Genomic DNA, 20,828 nt, shown 5'->3' with positions numbered 1-20,828 from the left:
TACCTCACCTGTCATTCAATAACATCTTTGCCTCTGTACTTCTGCCTCGACTGACATCTCTACCCAAACTCTTTGCCTTTACATATGTCTGCTTGTGTCTGTAAATGTGCGGATGGATGTGTGTGTGTGTGTGTGTGTGTGTGTGTGTGTGTGTGTGTGTGTGTGTGTGCGTGAGTGTATAAGTGTATACCTGTCCCTTTTTCCCCCAAGGCAAGTCTTTCTTCCGGGATTGGAATGACTCCTTATCCCCTCCCTTAAAACCCACATCCTTTTGTCTTCCCCTCTCCTTCCCTCTTTCCTGATGAAGCAACCGTGGGTTGTGAAAGCTTGAAATTTGTGTGTGTTTATAGAAGAACAGAGCCTTGGGAGAGTCAGTCCTGACAAAACTCTGCCATCTGGTGAGCAAGATATATGACAGACAAAATACCCTCAGACTTCAAGAAGAATATAATAATTCCTATCCCAAAGAAAGCAGGTGTTGACAGATGCGAAAATTACCGAACGGCTGCAAAATATTAATGCGAATTCTTTGCAGACAAATGGAAAAACTGGTAGATGTCGACCTCGGGGAAGATCAGTTTGGATTCCATAGAAATGTTGGAACACGTGAGGCGATACTGACCCTACGACTTATCTTAGAAGCTAGACTAACAAGAGGCAAACCTACGTTTCTAGCATTTGTGGACTTAGAGAAAGCTTTTGGCAATGTTGACTGGCACACTCTCTTTCAAATTCTGAAGGTGGCAGGGGTAAAATACAGGGAGCGAAAGGCTATTTACAATTTGTACAGAAACCAGATGGCAGTTATTAGAGTCAAGGGACACGAAAGGGAAGCAGTGGTAGGGAAGGGAGTGAGACAGGGCTGTAGCCTCTCCCCGATGTTATTCGATCTGTATATTGAGGAAACAGTGAAGGAAACAAAAGAAAAATTCAGAGTAGGTATTAAAATCCATGGAGAAGAAATAAAAACTTTGAGGTTCGCCGGTGACATTGTAATTCTGTCAGAGACAGCAAAGGACTTGGAAGAGCAGTTGAACGGAATGGATAGAGTCTTGAAAGCAGGATATGAGATGAATATCAACAAAAGCAAAATTAGGATAATGGAATGTAGTCGAATTAAACCGGGTGATGCTGCCGGAATTAGATTAGGAAATGAGACACTTAAAAGTAGTAAAGGAGTTTTGCTATTTGGGGAGCAAAATAGCTGATGATGGTCGAAGTAGAGAGGATATAAAATGTAGACTGGCAATTGCAAGGAAAGCGTTTCTGAAGAAGAGAAATTTGTTAACATCGAGTATAGATTTAAGTGTCAGGAAGTCGTTTCTGAAAGTATTTGTATGGAGTGTAGCCATGTATGGAAGTGAAACATGGACGATAAATGGCTTGGTCAAGAAGAGAATAGAAGCTTTCGAAATGTGATGCTACAGAAGGATGCTGAAGACTAGATGGGTAGATCACATAACTAATGAGGAGGTATTGAATACGATTGGGGAGAAGAGAAGTTTGTGGGACTACTTGACTAGAAGAAGGGATCGGTTGATAGGACATGTTCTGAGGCATCAAGGGATCACTAATTTAGTATTGGAGGGCAGCGTGGAGGGTAAAAATCGTAGAGGGAGACCAAGAGATGAATACACTAAGCAGATTCAGAAGGATGTAGGTTGTAGTAGGTACTGGGAAATGAAGAAGCTTGCACAGGATAGAGTAGCATGGAGAGCTGCATCAAACCAGTCTCAGGACTGAAGACCACAACAACAACAACAACAACAGCGAAGAAGAATGCTTCATAGGATTTTACACGCCATTCTCACGGGTATGCTCAATGTTTGGGCAATTCTCCATGGACTACACATTTTCACATCACCACTCATCTCCTTCTGCATTGTTGTGGCCACTGACGTCAAATCAATTCGCTTCCTCCCTCTACCAGGTTGCACACCAAAAGAACCCATCGTTCTGAATCATTTTCTCCAGACACATGGCAGTCATTGGACCAAAGCCTTTTTTCAAACCCTTCAGTGTCTGGAACTTCTGCAGTGCAATGTGTGCACAGTCATCATCCTTGTAATACAGCTTTACAAGCAGAGCGCAATCTTGCAATGAGACAGGCATGGCAAGTGTCACAGATGTGAAAGAAAGAAAAGCCATGTACCCGGTGTGTTTATACCAACTTCAATGGGTCATACGCATGACAGGTGTTTTCGTTTATTTATTCTGACAAGTATAGCCCCATCTATTGGTCAATTTTCACACTACTTTTTCTCTTCTGCCATATGCTTTCCCCCTTCTCAGACAACATTCCATTGCAATTTGACATCAGTTTGACCAGTGGTGTTATTTCTACAGCATTTTGAAAGTTTAACTTTAATTATAATTGTCCTGTATATCAATAGATGTATTAGTATATGATACGTACATTTGCACGTGTATAGAACTGTTTCAAAGACTGCTGTAAATTTATTTTAATATTTAATAACCACTCAGAGATAGTTAACAATGATACTGATGTTGCTCGCCCCGGTGTTAAAATAACAACTGGTCTCTCTCTCACTTTGAATGCTGCACAAAGTCACATAAACACAGGAATGAGGTTTAGATAGTTTACAACCAATTGCCTAAACTCTAAGTATCAGGGCCCTCAGCAGTTGTCCTCTTGCTTCACCCACTGTCAGCTGAACATGGAATCCGGTAATATTTATTATTTAACAGGTTGGGGAGACACACACACAATAAGATCCAACTTTATTTGGTATAATTCAAATATATTCTTTTAATAAAGCACTGTAATTTATGGGCTGCACCATTCACAACTAATATTATCAAAACGACTGACGTACTCGTTTATTGGTACTTCAGCTGCATAGTCCACTGGAATGTACGGAAGTCTATAACTGTAATATGAATCACACAGTTCAGATAATTGGAGCATGAACACGTTAGACAGGCCATTATACATTTAGATGAGTAACATAGTTCTTGTAATCAGTATTAATGCATCCTAGTGATGTTGCTATTTTCACAAGAGTAAGTGTGAGTGATCCCAATTGCAGCTATTTGAAAATTTCGCAGCATGACATCCGAACAGTAAGTAACTACATACCTGATACTTGTCAAACTGATTGTACATCTCTCTCTCATTTTTAAGGTTCATTCAGATATTTGTCTGGTACACATTACTTGTTCCATAACTGTTGCAACACCATTGATTGTTGTTCTCAGGACATTACATACAATTTCAGAATTATCACCTCAAATATATCACCAATACTGAACTGTCAACGCTGACATGAAATACAGAACTTCTGCAACAAGAATTTTAATTACTTGTACAAAATTATTGTAAATTGTATTTTGCAGCCGTGGCATCGACACTGTATGATACTTGCACAATGGGAGCTGAACCACTATTCTCTACAATCACGCTCTGCACTCGTCACAGAGGTGGCTATGAATACAGCCATGTGGGATAGCAGTGATACCACAATATGCTTCCAAAGTACACAAACTTTTGATATGCTATGTCTGTGACAATGGAAAAAAGAAATATGATACTAGGAATAAGAGTATTCTTTAAATGGTGGTTAATCATTAAAATAAAATACAGCAGTCTTCAAAAAAGATACAGAAATGAACGATAAGCTACACAACTCACTATTAATGCATAAACAGTAGTTGCCAACACCAAAAGAACACACAAATAGAATGCTTTTTGGTTGCAGGGATAAAACAGTGACATTTCTCTATGTCCCGTTTTCATTTCATGGAGCTCATATCATTTCATATGCTGGAGATGGAATAAAAAAAATACAACCATTTTGTTCCCCAATGATCAGTCATTTTCACTCTGTCACTGCAACTTAACAAAAGCAAGATCATACACTCAACATCTGTACGAAGTCACAACCAGCTTCAAGTTCCGGCAGGAAGCAACCATAGTTCCATTGTTCTCAGACTCATTAAACACACAAGTGAATGAAGCCAGTATGGCACTGATATACAAGTGGCACCTTGATTTCTAATGTATGCAACCCTCAACAGTAGACTCATACTTGCTCCATTTCTGATCTCTAGTGTGCACAAGTGTTTGTCATTGGAATTGTTCATCCTGACACTTGAACAGTAGTAGTACCAAGTGGAAAAATGACCTTGGCAATGACATTTGTTGCTCATCATCTGTTTGGTTACCAAATGGCACATTCACAATGGAAGGCAAGGAGCTTCCTTAAATTTACTGTGAAACTCAGTGTCACTACAACAAACATGATGTCTTAGAACGCTGCTTCTGTAGAAGATCGATCCTTCCTGAAGAAATACTCCCTCACAGCCACAGAGAATGGCTGACTACCAAGAATCCAGTCGACTGACTTGTCTTCTGGTGACACTAGGAACAAGACTAATTAGAAATTGTGTTTCAGCGAGGAGTCTGTTTTTTCCTAACAGTGTCAGCCTCATGCACCATGGAAGAATTGGCAAAAGCTACCATTATTGTCTAAGATTTGCAGCCATTACCTATTGATCTTAGGGATACTCTGCATATTCATGATTTATGTTGCTTCCTACTGACACAAAAAATAAAATCACATAATTTTTCTAAATAATATTTAGCTATTGTTGAACCACCTCTTCAAACTTTCAAACCACCATTCAAATCATTTTTGGATGGGTCCATCTATCATTCCACAAAAAATCACTGTCCTATCAGTTGACTCTTCCCTTCTGCAAACAAGGGCAAAGTTACATGTGGCTGCATCCAGGCTATAAAAAGTGCATTTCAGAAATTTGAAAGTTACTGTGATTATAATGGCCCCATGACTTGATACAGAAACTGACCTTCATACCAGTTTCCATTATCTGAGAGCTCAGCAGCACCCATTTCAACAATCTACACTTTAAAGTAACAAAAACAGCCTCTAATCTTTTCTTCAAAACTGGCACTTTTGTACTGACTCAGGTGCACTCTACCACCTACATCTTGTTTTTCAACACTGTTCAATTTTTATGTATGGTAATTTGAAAAGATAGATGTAACAATGCGATCAGATCACAGAATCACCAAACAGATAATAATAGTGAACAAAAATGCAACAAGCAATTGAGAATTTGGTTGTGAGCAGATGTCCGTGGATGAGCACTGTGGCAACTGACATCCTGTTTTGCAGCAACAGCAGACTTACATAAAGAAATTGTACTGTCAATCTGGTGCTTGGAAATATTCAAAGCTAAAAAGTAGTGTTCAGTTCTACACAAAGCCTTGCCTGAACATTTCCAGCATCGCAAGAATAAAGGGTTGCAATCACAGCAGTTTATTCCTTAGGCAGATTTTAATCAAAATACATATTCTCTACATCTTATACAGTGTGTCTACAAATGTAAAAACTGTTTTAACTGTTAATTCTGTTGTATTTTAAATATGTTCAACACATGGGATCATAGATTCACTGGAAAAATAGTACATACAATCTCAAAACAGTATTCATCAACAGTAATGACTCAATTAATTAACAAACAGTACTACAGAAAGAGCCATATTTTACAAGCTCTTTGAGACAGAAATGCAAAAAACTCAATTCTAATTTTGCAACAGTTAGTTTTTAGTACTTGACCAATATTCGGCACCTTTTTCTCTATGGACAACTCCACTGTTTTCAAGAGCTGCCTGATGACAACGTTTTTTACACTCCATTAATCTGGAACATACCACAAAATTCTATAATCAATTCAGATATCACAATTTAAAAAATGTAACAATTTTGGAAATTCCTGGATGGATCTTCAATAATTAGTCTTCCCATGGTCATGGGAGTGTGCATTTAAGTGTCTGTGTGGTTGTACCAGTGAATGCGCATTCTACTACAGGAAAAAGACCTAGAGTGCAAAAGCTAGTATGAATGATGTTTTCTGTTGTGTGTTTCTGTGCACAATCAGCTATAGGTGAACAATTAGCAAATAAATTTGTAGTAGACGGATATTTTACTTTCTGTTGTTAAATAAATTAATGATACAATGTGACAAATATGGTACAACTTGTCATTATATAAGGAAATCATGTTAGTGTTTGACATGAAGGTAAGGTTTTAGAGTAAAAAAACAACAGTCATGTAGTTAGATACTGAAAAGTGGCAGACATCGAATCCAACAAATAAATGTTGATATTTCTATGAAATATAGCATGTAATAAGGACATTAATGGAAGAAGTGTAAATAGTATAGCAACTCCAAGAAAAGTGTCTGCAAAACATCACACACATCACACACTTATAACATAAAAATAAACTGTGAACACAGTTACTAACTTTTGTAAATCTGACCACAACTTCATCTGACGAGTGTGGTTAGTTTGATGCTCCTTGACCGTTCGTTGTTCTTCTTTGAGCTGGCGACTCAATTTTTCTTGTTCGTTTATCAAGTTTGTTAACTTTTCTCTATAAAGTAGAAGGAAGAGAATTATTGCATGAATTGAAAAAAAAATGCAGTTTAGGAGTTAACGAAACCACTCACTGGATAGGAGAAGAGTTAAGTCATTGACAGGCAAACGCAAAAGAGAATGAATATCACACATGCACATACGTGCGCACGCACACGCGCACGTGCACACGCACACGCATACGCACACATACACGCGCACACACACACACCTGTGCACCTATGCTTATGCTTTTTGTCCAGCCAACACAATGTAGGTGCACAGATGTATGTGTGGGGGTTGAGGGGGGCACCCACTCCGAGTTCGTCCAAGGATTTAAGCTAGCAAAGTTTAACACTTACACTACTCAGTGAGTGGTCTCCTTTACTGATAAAATTATTTACATTCTGCCACAACTTTCCTACTACATTAATGCAAAAGTTTGTGTATTTTTCATTATACATCATACCTCATGGACTTATTTTTATCTGCTGGAGTGCTGCTTACATAAAGCTGAATTTCCTCTGATACCATTTCGAGTTTTACTTTTGTCATGTTGCACTGTGCTTCTAAAAGAGCAATCTGTGATTCTCTAGAATTTATTTCATCTTTCAGTGCTCGTACTTCCTGCAAAATAAATGACTATGAAGACCAAATGCAGGGAATAGCTGAAAATTTATTTGCTTCAAATAAATAATTTATTTTAGCCTGCGCTAGAACAAAAATAAATAAATAAATTTACTTCATAACACCAAGTTCAAAAAGTAGTTCATTTATTTGCTGAAGATAAATTCTTAAAACATTTCCTTTATTTCTACACTAAAACACTGTAATGTTCAGCAGTTCAACTGCCAGTGTTATGATGGGCATGAATAAAACACATTTAAAAAAAAAAGAGACAAATTTTAGCTACAGCATAAAACAAACTGCATTACATGTGGAGGGGGTGGGGGGAGGGGAGGAGGGGAGAGAGAGGACGAGGAGAGACAGGTTAAAGAAACAAGAATAGGTAATAATCAAATTCATGAAATCAACAATTTTAACAATATAGTGCACAGGACAGTTGTTAACAGCATGTCCAAAACTGAACTTACTTTGTATTCTTGAGCAAAAACGTCATAAACATGGGGCAATATTTAAGTAACACTGGAGTGTGTGATATTGATTCTAATTATGAGTGAAAAATTGTGTTGAATTTCATTGGTATCCAATGTCAGGCAAGCCAACAATTTTGCTGGACCAGAAACATTTAACCTACCGTAGTCATAATAAGTGTGCAACTAAACTGTTTAAAAATAGCTTTTTAGTGACATTGACTGTTGATAAAAACTTTTTTATTTTGAAAATAAAACTATTCAACCACTGATGGGAGCCAACTGTGACTTTGTTTTTGAACATAAGTTGTGACTGCTAAGGAATTGTTAAGATCCCCTGACACTGCAGAACCTCCACAATAATGTCTAGTAGTAGGCGGAACACTTTTTTCATTTTGGTTAACACTGATAGTCACATGATGGTCCTTTGATGGAAAGAAGATCCTACCCCTCTCTCTGGGCTTGTTCTCCCCACACTAATTCACTGTTTGTGTTTTACATAACTGTTGAGTGTTTGCTTTTATTGTTAGATTTTGTTGTACTGTTCCTTGTTATGTTTTTCTGTCACTTACTAAAACAAAAATAATCTAATAAAAGGAAAACAAATATGCTGTCAGATAATAATACTCAAATTGTCCAATATAACACCAAAGAAAACACCAGATCGGTGTATCAAATAAAATATTTTTCTTTTCCCCCCCTTGTACCTCTTAATATGTCACAAAGGTAAAAGTAAAATTAACACTCAATTTTCAGTGCATTAGTCATAACTGACATCTCACTGAACCAGAAATACATACGGAAAATATGGCAAAGAGTTATGCAGGAAACAGCTTAAATGGCAAATGTCCCAAACAGTACTTCGTGAAACTTTAAACTGCCACAATATGACTATAATTTCATAAAAAAGCACAAATCAATGACCAAAGCTAGTGAAAATAATTACACCAGCCACTCTGGCAAAACTGGTAATGATATCAAAAGTAGACAAGTAGCTATCGAGAACTCACTACTGGCAAAGTTCGAAGGGACAGCAAACAGAATATTCCAGAAACACCATTTACTTAACACCTTCAAATGCAATTACAGCCGTCAGTTAAAACAGTTAATACACCAAAACTCATGCAATCTGGTGAGAAGATTCTTCCACATTGCCAACAAACATTACTGCTTCACTGAAGCTCAACAAACCCTCACCATTGCAAAAGTGATTTTTTGGTATTGTCTCAATACTGATAACATCATTCGAATTTCTTTTTCTGCAGATGCTGTTAATGGTGTCAGTTATCTTGAGATGCTGGAGCTGTATCTAGTAGCTCAATTAATGTGACTGTAAATTGACAAGGCTTTCTTCTGCTTGAAGTAAGACATGTCCTAAACAATGTCTTTCCTGTATTTTTGATTGACAGAGGTTTAGAAATTTCAAAGCATCATAAGATATCCCAAGGTAACTTTCTTACACAACATTTGATCTTTTTCTTCTGAGTTGTCTATTTTACTGTAAGCCTGTTATACACATCCATGGCCTGAAGAGCAGAACTATAGAGGTACTTCTGTTGTAAAAATATATTATGAAATATATGGACAGAGCCAGGTTACAGATTCAAAATTGGTGCACCAGGTCAACCATAGCCCATTCTCGCAAACTAATTGTATGTCATGTTATTCTCCGGTAAAGTTGTGGAATACCTTTCAACAAAACTAATGCAAGCAAACAGAAACAACAGTTTTTGTTAAAATTTACTGTGTATTTTGAGATGTAGAGGCTAATCTTCATCTGTCATTACAATTTGGCAGTTTATAGAGAGCAGGGCTCACTGGTATGTTTGTCTTATGAACTGAGACACTTTACAGTGTACAATACAATATTTGCATATTACACTGGTTTGCAAGATTAATATACAACAACTGTGTTTTGTGATGTAAATCACACATAGTTGTAATCAGTTAACTAAAAATGAAAGCCATTAAATGGGAAAATATGGATGATACGATCCTGTGATCAAGCAAGCGCAACAATAGGCAATTGAGTAGTACATACTGATTCAAAATAGAACATCAAGTGTCAAAAGTACACTACATAGATCAGCTCCAAAGATCAACATGTAATGAAAAACTAAGAACATGTGTTATGGTTATGCTTAAAATTGTATCTTAGAACTCATCCTAATTACAAACTGATGTCACATAAATCGGGACTGTTTTCATACCTGTTCAATTTTTGCTGTAGTGCTCTCCAGACCAGCAGCTGTTGAATCATATATCTGCTTCTTTTGCTCATATTCTGTTGTTACTTCCTGACATTGTTCTCGTAACGGTCGTAATTCTGGCAAATATACAGAACGAAATAAAGTTAACACTATGCAGAATGAGTAATTCTGTCGGAGTTGGGAGCTGACTTAATAAGGTAAAAATATTATCACAAGCATTTTGGAATATATTATGGATATCAATCCTTAAGAGAACAGGTTCATTCCTTCAAATCAGATAAGAATATACAAATAGAGGGAGTGAGATGACACGTTTTCTCTAAGCTTATTCCTCACTTGATGATAGCCAGGAAAATTTCCTTAAACAGACATTTCTCAAAAGAAGACTCCTCTCAATATTTTAAAATTCAGCTGCAAAAACATAAGCCCTTATGTTGAATTCATCTGAACAGTGGACATCCTCAATAATAGACATGGACATTGAAATGTATCCCCCAGCAACAATTACAACTTCCACATAACAGATAGCATGAAAGAAAAAGACAGTTGTAAATTAAACAAAAACAATCATTATCATGCATTTGAAGGGTTTGTTAGTTAAAGTGCATACTGTTTCTGTCTACAAGTGAGAGCACTCGTGCACTTTAATGCTAAATCCTAATTGGTTAACACTGAATGAAAAGGTTGAGATCATCAATGTTTATGAAATGGAAAAGCTTAGTGTTAGAAATATGGCCATGAGGTTTGCTGTTGGAAAAACAAAGATCAGTGACATGAAAAGAAAAGAATATTACGTAATCATGAACTAGAAATGATAACCTTACCAGTAAATGCAGTTTTTGCAACGCAACAGGCTTAACAGTTGAGAATTTGACTTCAGAATGGTTCTGCCACGCTCACAGCAATAATTTGCCCGCTAGTGGACCTCAGATCTACAATAAAGCACTCGCAACTGCCAAGGAGTTAGTATTTCACGTATTTTAGTATTTGTAGGCTGGCTTGAGAATTTTAAGAGTAGACACCACATCACCTCTTTTCTAATCATGTCTGGTGAATCCAGTTCATCTGATGAAAAAATTGTGTCAAAAGATGGTAACAGAAATTTGTGAGTGTTAAGAAGAAAGAAAAATTTTTAACTGTGATGAGTGTGGCCTTTTCTTCACAAATTTTCCCAGTGAAACAATGGCCCTGAAAGGTGAAAATTCTTCTGGAGGTAAAACTTCACTGTTCTACTGTGTGAATCTGAAAAATCTTAATTTATATGTATGGATGCAAGGGCTAGACGTTTCAAGGGTACTGACTTGAGTAACCTGAACGTGGAGTGGTATGCTAATAAACGATCTTAATCGATAAGGGCAAAAATGACTGAATGTTTGCTGGCATTTGACAGGAGAATGGAAAGACAAAGGAGGAAAATGATTTGTTTATGAATAATGCCACTTCCCATTGCAAAGCTGCACTAAAAAAATGTGAAAATAAGCCTTTTTAACGCCGAATTCACCTGCAAGTTGCCAATCACTGGCTCAGAGGATAATCCAAAATCTCAAAGCATTTTAAAGGCAAGAAGTGAGGGTTGACACATTTTTTGTCTCAAATGAACAAAGTCGAATGTGGAATGAACTTTGTAAACCTATCAGTGTATTCTGTGGATTTTTTCAGCCTTAAATCAAGTGACATCCACTTCAATCAGAAACTGTTCCAAGAGAGCAGGGTTCATTTTTAATTACTGTACCTCAGAAGTTGATGATGGTTTGCAGAAAACAACCTCAAGAAACTTAAGCATGAACTTCATGCTTTAGTAGAGGAAATTAGTGGATCTGAGGAATATGCCAATATCAGTGATGCACTGTTCACAGAAAACATATCAACAAGCGGGAGTGAGCTCATACAAAAGCTTCACCAAAAAGGGACATTGTCAAAAATGGAAAACACGATGAGAATGATGCAACTGAACTGGACTTTACGCCACTCTCAAGTAGCAGGCAGTTGAAGAGGTAAGAAAACTGAAACACTAGTTTTTAGTGAAATATGATGAAGAGGGACTCAATTTGATGTTAGCAGTTAAAACACACATTGAGAAGACAATTATAAATGACACTCTGTTTCAGAAAAAAATACAGCAGTATTTCAAACCAACCTTACAGAGTACATGAATGAAATTTTAGTTCTGTATTATACTGGTGTATGAGGATTTGTTAAGGTAGTACTGTACTTAAATCAAGATAAATTTTCACTAATTTACTTATACAGTAGACCAGCACTTTTCTATCTCCAGTATATTGCATGTACTGCATTGTATACTGTGTTTCTATCCTTTTCTGAGTATTGGACACAATAATAACTAAAAGTACCATTTTACTTTCCCCACAGATGACCATTATTTGCGATTGCTACTGTATTCCCCACTTTCACATGAAAGTGCTTCTAACTAAGCACAATTTGGATTCTGATGTGAGAGTAGTACAATATCGGCCACTGGAGAGTTCACGACAGTAGTACTTGAAGCTCCTAAAAAGGACCACTGTGTTACAGGCACAGACTTAAGACTTGTCCAAGGCTTTTGACACTGTTGATGATACAAAATTATTAAACAAACTAGAAGTATTTGGAGTAAGAGGGACAGCAAATGAATGGTCCCTGTCTTACCCGGAAAATAGGGCGCAAAATGCAGAGCTAGTTCACACATCTGCTGATGATAAATTTTTTGTAAAACAACTGTCACACATAAACACACATATATAGGTTGCCTCAGGGTGGTGCAATGGGCCCCATAATTTTCTTTATATATAACAATGACTTTCCAGATTGGATAAGTCATTGAGAAAAAGTTCTCTTTGCTGACGACAGTAATATCATAGTCACTGATAAAAACACTGGAACTCATCATAATTGAGAAGGCAAATAAACCTTCACAGATATTTATAAGCAAACAGTATGTTTATAACACTGAACATAGAGAAAATAAACAGCCTGCACTTCAGCACAAAGAGGGAAGACAATTCTGTTGCACTGAGCATAGATAGTGAACCTATAAACTGTGTTACAAAGGCAAAGTTTTTAAAGCTGAACACTGATTGTAAATTAACATGGAATGAACACATAATGATACTGGTGAAACGAATGTTATCAGCATATTATGCTCTTAGGGTTGTAGCAGTGGTTTGAAACAGCCAATGTCTTCTTATGATTGTCACTATTCTTACATGCTATCAACTTTTAGCTATGGGTCTCTTTTCTGGGGGACCAAAGTAGTAAAGTGTGGACACCGTTAGCAAACTGCAGAAAAGGGCCATAACAATAATAACTAAAAGTAACAGTCAGGTTCATTGTAAAGAACTATTTACAAAATTGGGTATCCTTATTGCATCAAATGAGTACACTTAACAACCTGTCCATATCAAAGAAACCATTAATATTATTATTATTATTAATATTATTTAGTTGTAGACAAGTGTTCTATGTTTGTTCTGTTGACACATTCCACACTGTAACGTTTACTGTGAATTTGATCTACAGTACAAGTAACTAATTAACTAAATAATTAACCATCTATTTCACTAATAGTTCTATACACAATAATGGGACAAGGGCCAGTTTGAACTTCCATTTACCAAGGAAAAACAAACAAAAAAACTCGAAACAGTATATTCTACCAGGGAATAAAATTGCATAATAAACTGCACAAGGAGATGAAAAACATTACTAAGATACGTCTATTTAAAAGGGTAGATAACACATACTTCATAACTAATGCACACTATACAATTAAAGATTACTTACATAACAAAAGAGGATAGCTACAACACACTGTCACATTACTATAAATAATCACAATATAATGATTTTACAAGAAAGTGTGTCGAGGCCTGTACAGTACAACAGTAATGACTAACATTCTCCTGAGCTCAGCATCACTCATGAGGAGGGATGTGGTCTCAGTTTTCGAGGTGGACTAAAAGGTGGACATGGAGATGTACATGTTCATGGTACTGGAGTCAACAGTGAGTATTCCTAGTTTGTACAGGGAGAAACTACATTTTTATTACAAAAAATATGGTGCAAACTGTCTATGATCAACTGAAAATTGCACAGAATGGATTAACCAAATGAGGCAGTACAGTTGTCATGCCACAGATTTCATATTTGGGATGATGGAGTTTGCTCTCTCGGGCCATCCTGATTTAGGCTTTCCCTTGTTTTAATGAAACATTTCAGGCAAATGCCAGGACAGTTTCTGCAGCGAGGCCACAGCCAACCACATGCCCTATCCTCATAAACATACTTATGTCTCTGTGCACACGTACAGGGTGTCCATAATTAAAGTTCCAGTTTCACAATGCTGTAGAAAGAAAACCATAATGATGTCAAATTTGCACAGGGAAAAGTCTTGAAACCAAAAAAAGGTGAAAATTTGACCAATAAATGGCACTGTAAGTATCAGAATGTGCACACCAACAGATGCGTGGCACAAGGCTGTTCATCAGTTTGCAAACAAGGCACCCAACGTGACTGTCTCCATGAAGGACTGCACACTGCTGGTAAAGCTCCTTTACATGATCAGTGATGTGTGTCAGCAGCCCTGCAGAAGTTCTGGACACTCAAAGGGCACTGACAAAGGGTCTGGAGAAAATGATTACAAAATCTGAAAAGACAGGTTTTTGTGAAGTGCACTGTGGCAATGGCAAGAAAGCAGTTGATCTGACATCTGTCGAAGTAGTGGCCACGGCACTGCAGGTGCGATCAAGTGGCGGTGTGCAAACATGTAGTGCACGAGGAAACGCCCTAATGATGTACATGTCTGTGAGCACAGTGTACAAAACTCTAGGAAACATCATGCATTGCTATCCACAGAATATCACCCATGTTCATGAGTTGCTGTCCCCTGGCCTGCCAGCAAGACAAACGTTCACTCTGGAATTTCATGCTTGCATGGAAGTGGACAATGAATGGCCATGGAACAATCTGTGGACAGATAAAGCCCATTTCCATCTCTAAGCACATGTCAAAATGCAGGATTGCAGAATACGGGCAGCGGAAAATCTGAACGCACATCAACTGAGACCACTTTATTTTGTGAAGGTGACTGTGTGGTGAAGGTTGATGGGATTGTTTATTGCAGAGCTGTATTTTTTAGAGGAGATGAGTCCTGCAGGTCTTGTTGCCTGTAACATCACTGGTAAATGCTATGAGGGAGTTTTGTGCACCAACATCATTCCAACCCTTCAACAGCGTGGATGTGTGGGTAGGATCATTTTTATGCAAGATGGCGCTCCTCTGCACACTGCAACAGCTGCTGAAGCTGCTGTTGCTACAGAGACACTTTGGAAAAGCTAGAATTATCAGCCATCACTTCCCTGACCATCTAGATCATGTGATCTTAACTGGCTATGGGGTTATGTGAAAGATATTGTGTTCAGCGATCCGATTATGAATGAGCTGAACTGAAGGCACACACTGTGCAAAACATTCTGAACTCTATTACCGAGACACTCCTATCTCTTGTGGAACATGCTGTTTCTCAATTTCAGCTTGTGGCAGAAAACAGTGGAGAGCATATTGAACATCTTGCTAGTTTCATGACAATTATAAACTGATGCCATTTTGCTTTTTATACCTTTTTGGCCCCAGGACAATTAAAAACCGATGACATTTTGCTTTTTATGTGGTCTTTGGCCTCAGGACAATTAGAAACTTATTTTTCCCATACAATGTGGTACAACCTTGCCATGATGGATGGGCTTCCCTAATAACAGTGCCACAACTGTTGACTGCTGAACCTCTGCAGTCTTGCACACTGAACAGTACAGATGGCGTAATGTGCAACTCAAACCAAAAGCCATGATATTGTGATTTATCTGTCATTTGTAACCGAGCCCATTTACATTAAGATGCTTATAATGCCATATTTTGACCAATTTTCCCTAAATTTTCTTTTGTTCTGTGACATTCCACCCTATGTCAATAATATGCTGTTCAAATTTGACGAAATTCTGAGCAGTGGTTTTCTTTCTACACCGTTTTTTAACTGGAATTTTAATTATGGACACCTCATATACTGGAGCTATTTACTTTCATTGAATTACAATGAAAGATCCCATGTCATTGTGAAATGATCACTGTGTGAATAGGCTAAGTAAATCCTTTTCTTCTTCCCTGTTACTTTTCTGCACAATGTGGAAAGGAGGCTGCATAGTTCTACAAGGTCAGCTGTAGTGTTGCTACACTGGTTTTTCTCTTAACTTTGTCAAAATATTGATCTCATTTACAACAAAGGAAATGTCTATAGCTATTTCAAGCCAGTCATGACATGTATAAAGTAAAATCAGTGTTAGTGTTGAGTGAGGGAACTGGACTGCCTAAACTGTTAAAGGTAGAAAGCTCTACTGAGGAAGTTCCGTCACTGTCATAAACCTTGACATATTCCACAGACACTGCAAAATGAGATGTGGAAGGAAGTCAAATGCTACCTTTTTTATTTAAATTCAGTAAAACTTAATGACTCTATGTTATGAAAGACTATTGTATTAGTGAACTAATTCTAATTATAAAATAACTTAAAACATTAAATTTACAGAGTTTCTATGAAGGTACTCTTCAATGGAACATAAGGAGTTGCCCAACAGAAAGTTCTTTAATTATATTTCAAATTCCATCACATTATCTAGAATACATTGAATATGGTTACTTTAAGTTTTCTGAAGAGGTACCTGAAGAATGTTCTACAATTAATACAAAACATCGTTCTTAGAACACATTACTGTATTTTGAAAATACTGTCTCTCTAAGTTCAGTTTCCCAAAAATGATTCCATAATTCATTAGTCAATGTAAATATTCAGAATAAACCAATATCTTGATTTTTAAATCACCTGTAGCAGCAATTGTATACTGTAAATGTAACTGAACTAAGATGCTTTATTGATTCTGTGCTTTATTCATTCTTTCCAATTCCGCTTGTATTATTTCATCGTTTTGGATTTATACCTTGCGGAGTTATGTGAGAAGTACTGAACTGTATGTAGAGAGTCTTATCAAAATTCAATAATAATCCATTTGACTTTAACCATCTGTTGATGTTTTCCATTGTTTCAGAACTGCCTTTTCAGTAAGGGGACAATTCTGAGTGGTTATAACTTCTCCCACTGAGAGGAGCGCACATTTCACACTATATATAATCAAAAATACAGTCTGATCTACTAACTTACAAACATCTATTTATCATATGGCATTCATTAAGAGTTTTTGAATCACATAAATAGCTAAAAATATATACATGAAAAAAATCAATTTTTGAAAATATAATGCAACTGTATAGATAAAAAATATATACGGGGGAACACACATACAATGGGGTGCCCAAAAAAACTGTAATAACATTGCTGTGGGTGAAGCTTGTGCAGTACGCATTTCTGCTGCTCGATGTGTATAGTGAAACTCATTGCCAGTTCAGTGCTGCCCGTGTTGTCGACCTGGCTTGTTCTGTTCATCTGCAGTGAATGTTTTTTCTAGCACCATTTTGTCCTTGTTTCAGTTTTTATGATGGCAAGTTTAAGTAAACAATGCGTAGCAGTGAAATTTTATTTTCTACTCAGTACAAATGCTGCTGAAACTGTTTTAGTGTTGAAAACAGCTTATCAAGATGACACAGTGGGAAAAACTCAAGTGTACAATTGGTCTGCTCGATTTAAAAAGGGCAACATGTCGACTGACGGCAAACCTCATTCTGGACATCCATCAACTACCCAAATCGATGAAAATATTGAAAATATGCGAGAGCTTGTGCTTACCAGCTATCAACAGACAACTGATCAACTGTCAGAGATTAGAGGGTTATTTTGGAGTTCAGTGTTCATCAAAGACGACCTGATTTGTGGCAGACAGGAGACTGGTTCTTCGACCACAACAACTCAGCTGCACTCACAGCCATCTCTGTTAAAACAGTTTTTGGCTAAAAATGGCCTCGTTTCGATGCCCACGCACCTTACTCATTTGCTCTGGCTCTGTGCTACTTTTTCTTATTTCCATGCACAAAAAGGGGCAGAAAGGACACCAATTTGACAACATTAAAGAAGTCAAGGAAAAAATGAGGGAGGAGTTGTCAGCCATTTCTATACATGACTACAAAAAAATGTTTCGAACAGTGGAAGCACCAGTGGGACAAATGTATTAGTTTTAATGGAGAGTATTTTGAATGGAATAAGGTTGTTTTGTAAACAATTCGAAAATATACAGGTTTTTTGTATCCCCCCCTCATGTAAAATATATAAAGATTACTTAAGTAACTTCTACATGTCAATATTTCAACGCACCTCTTCAGCACAATATAAACCAAATGACAACAGCCATATCTGACGATCAAGATCTTTCATATACTTTATCACACCACTCGTCACTGTCAGGTAATCTTCAACAGGACCCTTGTAAGCACTTCACAAAATGAAAAATGTAGTATCCTATGACTATAATGCCAATGAGCCACAGTTGGAATCTGCTGTCTCATACAAATACCTGGGTGTAACAATTTGTAGGGATATGAAATGAGATCACATAGGCTCAGTCATGGGTAAAGCAGGTGATATTCTACAGGGAAAAAATGGAAATGAGTGTTTGGCGTCATTGGCCAGGAGGGCCCTTACAGGGCAGGTCCGGCTGCCTCAGTGCAGGTCTTATTACATTCAACGCCATATTGGGTGACCTGCGCGCCGCATGGGGATGAAATGATGATGAAGACAACACAACACCCAGGCCCTGAGCACAGAAAATCCCCGACCCAGCCAGGAATCGAACCCGGGCCTGCAGGATGGCAAACCGTCACTCTGACCACTCAGCTATCAGGGTGGACATTCCACAGGAGAAATGCAATCAGTTTGCAAAGGAGATTGCTTACAAACAACTAGTGTGACCCATCCAGAATGTTGCTTGTATGAAGAGAAGAGCAGCATAAATGGTTACAGATTTGTTTGACCTGTGGGAGACAACTGCTGAGATGCTGAAGAAACTGAACTATTTTCAGGATAGATGTAAACTATCTTGAGAAAGCCTAACCATAAAGTTTCAAGAACCAGCTTTAAATTACGACACTGGGAATATACTACTACCCACTAAATATCGCTTCTATAGGGACTGTGAGGACAAGATTACATTAATTACAGCATGCACAGAGGCATTTAAACAATAATTATTCCCATGCTCAATAACGAATGGAATGTGAAGAAACCATAATAACTGGTACAATGGGATGTTCCCTTTGTCATGCACTTTACAGCCATTTGCAAAGAGTAGTGCTGATGTAGATGTGTGGGACATGTTGATACAACATGAGCAATTGTCTGTCATCCTGCAGCAGTCACGAGATCGTGATGAAGTTTTGTCCCACTTGTGGAGAGAGTGTGTATGTGTATCTCCCAGCACAAGGTCGACGATATAAAGTCACTTCGCAGTAAAAATATTTCTGCTACTGATAAATCAGATATATGTACAGTATTTAACAATCATTTTCTGAGCATTGCTGGTGAATTAAATAAAAATTTAGATTCTACAGGAAATCATGTAACTTTCTTGGCAAATGCCTTTCTGAGATTGATGTCTGAAATACTCCTCTGTGATACAGACAAGAGGGAGATTGAGTCAATAATTAAATCACTGAAGACTAAGGACTCTCATGGTTATGATGAAGTGTCTAGCAGAATATTAAAGTGCTGTGTTGCACATGATAGCCCTGTATTTAGCCACATATGTAATTTTTCCTTTAGGAATGGTCAGTTTCCTGAGCAATTAAAGTACTCAGTAGTAAAGCCACTTTATAAAAAGGGAGAAAGGGATAATGTAGATAATTTTAGACCTATTTCTAGGCCATCAGTGTTTGCAAGAGTTATTGAAAAGGCTGTGTATGTAAGGATAATTGATCATTTTATATCACACAATTTGCTATCAAATGTACAGTTCAGCTTTAGAAGTCGTTTAACAACTGGGGGAAAAAAGGACAGGTATACACTCGCGCGCGCACACACACACATATGCACCCGCACATACACAGACATGCGGATGGATATGTGTGTGTGTGTGTGTGTGTGTGTGTGTGTGTATGTGTGTGTGTGTGTGTGTGTGTGTGTGTGTGTGCGCGCGCGCGCGCGCACGAGTGTATACCTGTCCTATTTTCCCCCTAAGGTAAGTCTTTCCGCCCCTGGGATTGGAATGACTCCTTACCCTCCCCCTTAAAACCCACATCCTTTCGTCTTTCCCTCTCCTTCCCTCTTTCCTGATGAATCAACCGTTTGTTGCGAAAGCTTGAATTTTGGTGTATGTTTGTGTTTGTTTGTGTGTCTATCGACCTGCCAGCGCTTTTGTTTGGTAACTCTCATCATCTTTGTTTAAAGATATATTTATTTATTCATAAATATTCATGTTGTCTCCTTCAATGTAATACCACTCAGATGCAATTCACTTGTGTCAATGCTTCTTCAATCCTCGAATCATTTCTCGTAAGCACATTTGGTATAGCCTCGAGTACTCCCAGCAACACAGTTTTTATTTCCTCTGTCATTGAAAATCTTTATCCTTTCATAGGTCTCTTCAGTTTTGGGAACAGGAAAAAGTTGCAGGGGGCCAAATCCAGTGAATATGGTGGCAGAGGCATGATTTTCATGTTGTTTTTGGCCAAAAAATCTCTCACAAGCAGCGAGGAATGAGCAGGTGCATTGTTGTGATGCTAAAGTCATGAAGCACTTTTCCACAATTCCGGGGGTTTTTTACATATTGCTTCCCAAAAACGGTGCACAACATGAAGGTAATACTCTTTATCGACTGTATGACCTTGAGGCAAAAATTAATGATGCACTACACCAAAGTAATCGAAAAAAACAGTGAGCCAAGCTTTGACATTTGATTGAATTGGGCATGCTTTTTTCAGCCTTGGCTCTCCAAGATGCTTCCATTGGTATGATTGGGCTTTGGTTTCAACGTCATAACCATAAACCCATGTTTTGTCACCAGTTATAACCCTTTTGAGCAAATCAGGATCATGAATGACGTCATTCAAGAGCTCCTGAGTGACACTCAGGCGACGGTTCTTCTGATCAGAATTGAGAAGTTTTGGAATGAATTTCGCTGACACACATTTCAT

At 37.7% G+C, this 20,828-nt stretch overlaps 1 protein-coding gene across 2 annotated transcripts in view; it reads right to left on the bottom strand.

The window, feature by feature from the left end:
- Positions 1-5,323: 5,323 nt before the first annotated feature.
- Positions 5,324-20,828, bottom strand: part of LOC124595324 (intraflagellar transport protein 81 homolog) — a 97,869-nt gene continuing 82,364 nt past the window's right edge. Inside the window, exons 10-13 of one of the 2 annotated variants that reach the window (XM_047134024.1) lie at positions 9,708-9,823; positions 6,873-7,030; positions 6,294-6,422; positions 5,324-5,687 (exon numbers count right to left, since the gene is read on the bottom strand). In XM_047134024.1, the coding sequence (XP_046989980.1) occupies positions 5,585-5,687; positions 6,294-6,422; positions 6,873-7,030; positions 9,708-9,823 (506 nt within the window). In that variant the 3' untranslated portion in view covers positions 5,324-5,584. The remainder of the gene's footprint in view (positions 5,688-6,293; positions 6,423-6,872; positions 7,031-9,707; positions 9,824-20,828) is intronic. The other variant, XM_047134026.1, reaches the window with a different exon arrangement.

The sequence above is a fragment of the Schistocerca americana genome, chromosome 2 (genome assembly GCF_021461395.2).
Source record: "Schistocerca americana isolate TAMUIC-IGC-003095 chromosome 2, iqSchAmer2.1, whole genome shotgun sequence".
Classification (NCBI taxonomy): Eukaryota; Metazoa; Arthropoda; class Insecta; order Orthoptera; family Acrididae; genus Schistocerca; species Schistocerca americana.
The sequence above is the reverse complement of the archived record's forward strand: the minus strand, read 5'-3'. Positions and strand labels throughout refer to the sequence as shown.